The 8488-nt window shown below is 37.8% G+C and overlaps 1 protein-coding gene across 1 annotated transcript in view; it reads left to right on the top strand.

Moving 5' to 3' along the window:
- SKOR1 (SKI family transcriptional corepressor 1) overlaps nucleotides 1-8488 on the top strand; it is a gene marked incomplete at its 3' end in the record, with an annotated part of 19370 nt that overhangs the window by 2337 nt on the left and 8545 nt on the right. Inside the window, exons 2-6 of the mRNA XM_009995315.1 lie at nucleotides 204-276; nucleotides 457-517; nucleotides 845-919; nucleotides 7658-7723; nucleotides 8111-8209. Coding sequence (XP_009993617.1) covers nucleotides 204-276; nucleotides 457-517; nucleotides 845-919; nucleotides 7658-7723; nucleotides 8111-8209 — 374 coding nt within the window. The remainder of the gene's footprint in view (nucleotides 1-203; nucleotides 277-456; nucleotides 518-844; nucleotides 920-7657; nucleotides 7724-8110; nucleotides 8210-8488) is intronic.

Genomic DNA, 8488 nt, shown 5'->3' with positions numbered 1-8488 from the left:
GGAATGCCCCGACCCCTGTGGGTGAGCTGCTTGGATGGCAGCACCGCTTCCCAACGTGCCAAGCAGCCCAGGCCTGGGTGGAGCAGCCCTTGAGGCTGAGAAAATGAACACATGGCAGGTGTTCTGGGAAGGTGCCTTGCCCCTGAGGGGTGCAAAGCGCCTGTTTGTGGGTGTTGCTTGATGGTTTGACCTCTCCACCCCAGTTTAATACATGGGAGAAAATCCTCCAGGCCCCATCTTGGGCCAGGTGCCCTACATGTTGCCAGCAAGTTTCCAGTGAGACATTTGCTCCTTCCATAAAAGTGGCTGTAGATGGTGCCACAGTGGGATTCCCCACCATTTTGTTTCCGTGCGCTTGCTTTTTGTGCTCACCACTGATAAACCACCTGAGACTTCCTATCTGCTCCTAGTTTTTGACACTAATTTTGTGCCTTTTGCTGGCTCCTGTTTTTCTAGAATCAGAAGAGCAAGGAGAGCAATCCAGTCATCTTGCCCACTAAAGAGGGCACCTTCTCAGGTGAGTACAGGCGTGGATCTGCCCGCTCATCATGAGGTGCAGGAGCTCCCAGTTCTCTGAGCTGTGTGAGGTTTGTTCTCTCTGGCTCGATTTAAACAAAAATAAATCACTTCCATGATTTCAATTTAAAAAATCCATTAAACATTCTAATAGTCTCTCTATGGTGGTAATTTAGCATTATATTCATTCGCATTCCAAAATGTGTCTCTGTGCACGCTGAATATACAAATCTATATTTACTTCTTTTCTGGATTCTGAGATTCATTTTCATTTGTGGTTTCTTGCTGGTAAAAACATTTTAAGAGCTGCATTTTGTTTGGATTTCAGATAAGAACAAGGAGCATAATTTCTTCATCACAGATTCAGAGCCTTCAGGAGGGGACTTCTGGAGAGATATAGCAGGTAAGCTCAGAAGAAGGTAGAGGATAAAGAGACAGAGACTTTAATTCGTAATCAAATGTCTGAATATTTAGTACAAGGGTAAAAATAAAAACAATTCCAAGCAAATATAACTGAGAAAAATGCAAATAGGTGGAAAGCAGTGACATTCATAGGAATAAGACTATTAATTGCTGGGCATATTTCAGGAGAAATTTCAGAAATGTATCAGGTTACACAATGAAACAGGCTGGAAAAGCATAAAATGACAATAATTGAAATGTTCTCTTTGAAATCTTCCATTAAAAAGGATCACAGCTTATTGCTTTTAATATCTGTCAGAAAGACATTAAAGGTGTTTTATGACATCTATGCCAACATTTATATTATCTCCATGATAATGATCTCTACACAAAATGTATAATACATTTACAGAAATTACATTATACAAATTAAATGAAACCACCTTTTACTGATTGCTAAATGTCTCCAAGGGGTTTGGGAAAGACGTGATTAGAAGTTTTGATACTAAGTTGTCTGTAGCCGTGTCTTAAGGAGAGGGTTTTGTTTCTTGGGAAAAAGGAATCTAATTTTCCATTTATGTAATGCAAACTGCCTTGGCTTTGACTATTCACGGTTAATTGACTGTCAAACGAGGTTGTTATCCTCAGGCAATGTCAGCAAATTTGCCTGTCAAATGAGACAGCAAGTGGGGAGAGGGAGAGTTGTACAAAGAGTGGAAATGAAGAAATGGGATCTTACAGAAATCTTATATAATAGCAGGGAACAATTGAAGGATCGCAAACACTGGCAAACCTCTATCCCATTTCGGAGGGTCTATTTTAGATATACTTAGCAATGGTACATGAGGAGGAAATGTTGCAAGGTTTTAGGTGTTTGTGGATTTTGTGGTTGAGGGATCGAGGCTGTGGACCAATGAATAGCACCTACTTATCATCTGTACTTTCAAATAATTACCACTGAGAGCACAGCAGTGATATTAGCAGAAGTAAAACCCTAAGAACCCAAGAATTTTCAGGAATACAGTACACTCTGCATGATCAGTGTCCTGCACTGTGGCCACTTTATGTTGGAAAAAAAAAAAAGATGTTCTTTGTCTTTTAGAAAATGATTCGGTATTTTGATTTTTTTACTTGGATGTTGTAGCTCCCCTTTCTAAAACTCCACGTGTTTGTGTTCATTGGAGTGTATAGTAGCTAGATGTTTATCTTCAGGGGTAAATTTAGATGTAAATTTTAGTTTTCCAAGGTGTGTGCTGCCCTGCATGATTCGACTCTGTGGAGAAGATAAAATATATTTAATAAAATGAGAGCAGCACCTGAGTATTTGAAGGTTTTGGGACTGGATCTGAGATGAGCTGACTGTAAAGAAATGCAAAATGTTGAAGGGTTTGTTTCTGAAGCTGATTTCTGGGCCCTCCCCAAGCAATTGCAGACACATTCTCTTCAGAGGGATTTGTATCTGTGTGCCTGTGTGGGATTGGGCCTTCTTAATCCTGCCCAGAATTAGTGGGTTGTATTCACAGTGCTTTTCTGCTTGGTTGTCAAACCATTTGGTAGAACATTCTGGCTCTCCCAATTTCTTTAATATACTTCATACATTTGTGACTTACTTAAAGCTGTGCCTTCCTAATAAGATGAAGAAAGATGAAACGATCCTGGAAATTCCTCTCCGTTCCTCTCTAGCTTATTAACCAAATCTAGTAAAGAGAGCCTTAAAAGAAAAGCAGTATTTTCTGTGCCAGAGATGATAATTTCTAAGTGCATGTGTTTATTTCTCAGTCTCAATATGTCAATTAACTTAAACATTCCTACTAAGCAGAGCTCATTCCAAGGCTGAAACAGATACGGGTATGAAGATCCCGTAGCCGTTAATCCTGCATAGCCAGTAAACTGTTGGTGAAAATCCCCTTTCCTTTCAGGTAGTGCTTGGAAAGAGCCTGAAATTATTCAAATTCCCATGGTAGTTTTGAAATATAACGGTGACTAACTTACCTAACTGGTCCAGTTTTTTTGGGAAAGCTGCTATTTGCCATCCTGATCCTCCTTCAGCAGCTGGATTGAAGGGTAGAAGAGCTGTTTGTGTCTGGCTCAGCTGCCTTGCAAATACTTCCTCTCTCTTAAAGAGAAGTTGAGTTCTGCAAACTGTTCCCCAACAAATCTTATTTTTTATCTCTTCTAATAAGCAACGGAAGCTCTAAAATGAGGTGTTAAATCCAGCTAGAAGTCAGCTTCTTAAATCTCATTATAATTTCCCCATTTTTGTTTTTCATGTGTAAAAAAATGGGTTGGTCGGTGTGTCAGGAAAATTCAGACTAGGAACAGTGAACCATTTATTTAACTTTAATTTACTCCTAATTATCTATGCTGAACAACTCTGCAAACCTTGGTGCAATTGCTGTATATTTACTGTAGCTTGCTGAGGGTTGAAAACACCCCAGGATTATGTATCTAGCAGACTGTACAATTGTGTAGTTGGGATAAGTGGTAAAGCATTGGATCCAGAAGCTAAAGGGCATAAAATTTGATTTTTCAATGGAATGGAGGAAGATGAGGCAGAGTTTCCAATGTTGGACCCAGCACTGCATCTACTAATAGATGGGATTGTATATAAATACCTAGATCTGCACGACAGGCAAAACTGCAGACAGGACTGGCTTATTTACTATTCCTGTTTCTTTTCTGTTATTACTAAAAGTTTTTTTTTTAATTTTTTTAAGAGGAATAATAATAGTTGAATTTTTTATTAATTTTTTTTTTGCAATGTTGGGTGTGTTTTTCTTTTTCTTTAAAGCCCCATCTTCTTGGAATCTGGTGAGAATCTCACTTTCCCATTAAAGCAAACCAAGAATTAGAAATTTTCTAGCCCTGAAGCTTTTAGAATGAAGTTAAGAAATATTTCCCAGATGTATGCAGAAGGTTCAGATCAAAAACCAACTGGTTTGTTGTCTCTCTGACTCATTTCATATTTTTAAGTTGCTCACAGGTTTTGAACATGGGTTTTGAAGTCCTGAAGCTCTTTTCTCCTCTACCCATTAGTTCTTCACCCTGGATTCTTTTTTATTACAATATCAATGTTTTAAACTTTAAATGGAGGTTACAAATGAGGCTTTATCTCTGCAAAAATTGGAACTAGTTTGTTGTGAAGTTAAACCATTTTCAGAACAAATGAATATTTGTAAGATTTATATCAGCATTTAAGAGGTTTTTATTGAGTTGCTAAGATAGACAAGTTTTCACAAATACTGATACCTTTTTATTATTTCCCAAAAAAGTGGCCTGAATACACATGGTGGATGATTTCTTCAGGACTGTGCAGATTTTAAAGTGACTAATTAATTGCAAATACCTCAAGTAGCCCAGTTGTTTGGGGTGGCAATTTTTAGCTGCTGTTTGAAGAGCACTTTGAGCTCCCTGAGGCAGGATTGCAGGAGGTTGCTCCAGGTACCACAGCATGAAGAAGTAACCTGCCCATGGCTGGTTTGGTTTTGTCCAACAAGGGCAATGTGCATTTCTTTGGGGGGAGAGTGGATTTAGAGATGTTTCTGTTCCTTTCTTTTGTTGGAAATTCCAATCTTAGCTAATCCAGAGGGTGCAGAGCTAATTAAATGGTGGCATCAGAAGAGCTGAGGCTGTGTCAAGGTACAAATGGGGACCTCTGCTTTTCAAAGAGCTGGTGAAGTAATCTGAGGCATGTCTACCTATAGAAATAATTTCTCCTTTCCTCTCTGAGTGGATATTTATGTTCCAGATAAGAAGGCCATTTTTATAACCCAAAAATCCATCCCACCTACCTTTATTCCAAAATAATGTCTATGCACCTGAACTAATCAGGAAGAACAGAGGTACCAAAAGTTGAGGCACTACAAACAGATTATGGATACATCATCCCCCCTTTTTTTTTTCTCTAGCCAGCAGATGGTTGAGGTATAATTCTTTTTTTTCTGAATAAAAATACACTTTTTTTTCCCTGAATAAAAAGCACCTCTTACATAAAGCCTCAGTGTTCAGTACCAGGGGGCTGCACAGCTTTCAGTGTTGCTGGTTTAAATGCTGCTACAACTTTGTGTGTAAGACAAGGCCCATGAGAGTTATGGTGGAGCTATTAGAAGGGGAAGTGATTTTTTCTTAGACTGATTAAAATTCTTTGGGCTTTCTTTTTGTTTGTTTTTAAACACCTATTTGGCTTTTAATTAACATTTAAGAAAAAGGAAGCTAGTTAAATATTCAATACCTCCTCCCTTTCAATTAAGGTAAAACAGTACACAAGGCATGATGAGGCCTCTGGGAAGTATGGAAAAACAGAGAAGAGCAGCCTCCTGATTATCATTTTCAGGGGGACTGGAAAGGTGAAACCCATCTGATTATTATTACTATTAACAATAATAGTGTTAAGGGTTTTTTTCTGAACATCAGAAAGCCATTTAAAAAAAATGCAGTTCTTCTTTAAAACCATATATGCTGGGGTTGGCCTTTAAATACCTTCACTTTTCCCATCCTGTTCTTCACTCATTTTGGGGGATGAGGATGGAGGATTTTCTAGTAAGCTTTTTTAGGAGTTTATTTGGGAGGCTGCAGATGCTGGAGAAGTTCTTCTTCATGCTCTGTGCCTTTATTTTCATTTTTAGGCAGTTTTTTTAGTCCCGGCGAGTCAGCACCAGGAAACCACAGATACCTGAAAGCTCAGCTGAGCAGGTAGGGAAGAGCTGTGTTGCTGTCATGCTCTGTGCTGGGATCCAGTGTGTTCCCCCTTTTTTCTTCCTCCTTCTTGAAAAATCCAGTTGCCTTCTTTCTGTGAGTCTGTGAATCCCTCAAAAAAAGGCTCAGAAAATAATGCCTCCATGAAAGAAATGGACTAGGAAAATATAGTATTTATAATTCAATTGAAATACCCTTCTCAGACTTCTGTTCCTTCTTCTTGATTTTGTGTACCCTCATTTATCAAAAAAGTTACTTATTTTGTTAGCAATCCTATTTCAAAAGGAACTAGGTTAACTAAAAAAGAAAAAATGACTTTACATTATGGAAACATCTCAAACCACTGCCCAAAAAATGATAAATTGTTAAGCTTGTTCTTTGTTTTGTTCTTTAGTGGGGTGAAAGAACTTACCTGTAGAAAATACTTTGTTTCTATCAAATATCATGCATACAAAAATGTGTTGGTTTTTTTTTTTTCTAATCATTGTGTCACATCAACAGATTTTTAAAATGGAATTGCTGGCACCAGATCCCAGTTCTGTAAATGCCTGAATGAGTGGTTGCTTTTTTTTTTTTTTTAAGGAATGAAGAGATAGCAGATGCTAAAATGCATGGCTATTGGATATGTCTCATAGGCTGTGACTTCAAGGTTTACTGGATATAAGAATGCATTGATTTTTAAAAACAGAAATGCATGTTTTGCAAAAAGATGCACAGAAAACAAGGGCTTCCAATGCAACTTTAAAATTAGCTGGTCGTGATGACCTGACTATTGTGACAGGGTGAGTTTTTTAAGTCTTACCTATTGGGTGGTGACCTATTCAGTGCTGTGGCTTTTTATTTTTCAAAAAACACAAGGTATTTCCTCCCTGATCCCTTCTTCCAAATGCATAAACACATGAGTAGCTTTTTATGTCCCTGCTCATGCAGGGAGGTTGGAACTAGATGATCTTTAAGGTCCCTTCCAATTCTCTGTTTGTCTTTCTTGTGATTACTCATCGAATAGACTCAATTATGTGTATTTAATGGCTGGACTAAACAAAAAAAAGTCCCATTAGTTCAATAATCAGTTATTTACCAAATAATTAATTATTATTAATTATTAATTCTTGAGAGTCCCTTTCTACTTCAGCTGTAAATAACAGAAAATCACCCATTCATTTCAGCCAAAATGTTTGAGTTTTGTTTTTCTTTGAAAAACATTTTTTCCATGGCTTTTTGTTTTGGTACCCAGTTCACAGAGATGAGAGGAAAGTTTCACCATTCCAGAAGATAATGAAAATAACACCTCCTGTCAGAAGGTTCATGTTTAAGTCAAAACTGTCATCCAGGTGAACTTAGCACCTTGTGAAGATTTTGGTTTTCCTCTGTTTTATTTGCAAAGGAAAAAGGCTGAAAGGAGTAGCATGCATAGACCTCGAAATAGTCAAATTATGTTACCTAGATAGTTCTTCACTACTATATGGTTAAAAGTTACTTGAGCAACCTAAGTCTCTGAATTGGTTGACCTCAGAGGTGGATCCTTTAGATGCAAATACTACCAATGTCAATTTTATCTCAGCTGGATATAAATTATATCCAGTTCTGACAAGCCCATCCTATAGAGTTCTAGAAGATGATACAACTAAAGAGCTGATGAAGGCCAAGAGGCTGGTGCAAAAAGGATTTTACCTGTGGATTTGGGAACAGGGTTCTGCCTGGCTGGATAGTATGGACTTCTCATTGTGAAGAGATGAGGCTACAGGGGAGGAGGGCTCTGGCCCTTTCTCACCTCCTTCCCAGTCCTTCTCCTCAAGGAGACATCAGGTCTTGTCTGCAGAAGGCTATGGTGTGGGTAGATACTTTCCTAACAAGATCCAAGTACAAGTCCTTCAAATATTTGTGCTACACACACAGTTATGTAGATAGACCTCCATCTTACTCTTTCCGTGTTTTTTTTTTCCCCTTTATACTCCAGATTCTCTGAAGTAGTTGCACAAAAAGGACAAAACTGATGAAAAGCAATATCAGTAAATCAATAACTTTTTTTCTTTCCCTTTTTAAGGTGAACACACACAAGAAACCAATTCACCTCATTCACTGAAGAAGGATGTAGAAAACATAGGGAAAGGTAAAATAAATAAGGGCCTCTTACATTATAAAACTGCTCTTTGTTTTAATAGAATATGAGGATAATAGAGGGCACTTTTCTTCTGCACCATATTTTAAGCTTGTCAAGTAACATATGAATAATATATGGACCTTTGGGTGGATATAATTGAGATTAATGCATATATATCAATCAATACATGACACTGTAATATAATACTTTAAAATAATATATTGCATTGATTTATATTCATGGCTTTCTGCACAAAATCTATTGTAGGTCTAAGCAACACTTTTTTTTTTAACTGCTAAAATATTTTGTCTTACATTAATGAATTGCTCTTGCAACTGTTCTCTCAAGAATTATTTATACAGATTAGCAAACCCACTTTTCTTTTCTCTTTGTTAGAGGAACTCCAGAAGGTTTTGTTTGAACAGATCGACTTACGGAGGAGACTAGAACAGGAATTCCAGGCGTTGAAAGGAAATGCTTCTTTCCCAGTCTTCAGTAAGACACATAACTGTGGTTTTTGGTGTCTTTTGTGGGTGGGTTGTTGTTGTTGTTGTTGTCAGATTGTTAAAGTGGGACAGAAGTGTTCTCAGTTGAGTTGCCAGGATCTTTGCCTTAGTTCTGCTGAGGTTGATGGCACTTTTGCAGTGACTTTTCAGGCTGTCCAAGCAGGTCTTTTGTAGGGAAAATCTGAAGTTGGATGTCTGTTTTTATGTGTATTCTACTGGATTTGATAACATTGAATGCAGGGAGTAGACAGAAGCATGTCTGGGGCTT

Source organism: Chaetura pelagica, unplaced genomic scaffold, assembly GCF_000747805.2.
Source record: "Chaetura pelagica isolate M959 unplaced genomic scaffold, ChaPel_1.0 scaffold453, whole genome shotgun sequence".
NCBI lineage: Eukaryota > Metazoa > Chordata > Aves > Apodiformes > Apodidae > Chaetura > Chaetura pelagica.
This window is presented reverse-complemented; position numbering and strand designations above follow the sequence as displayed.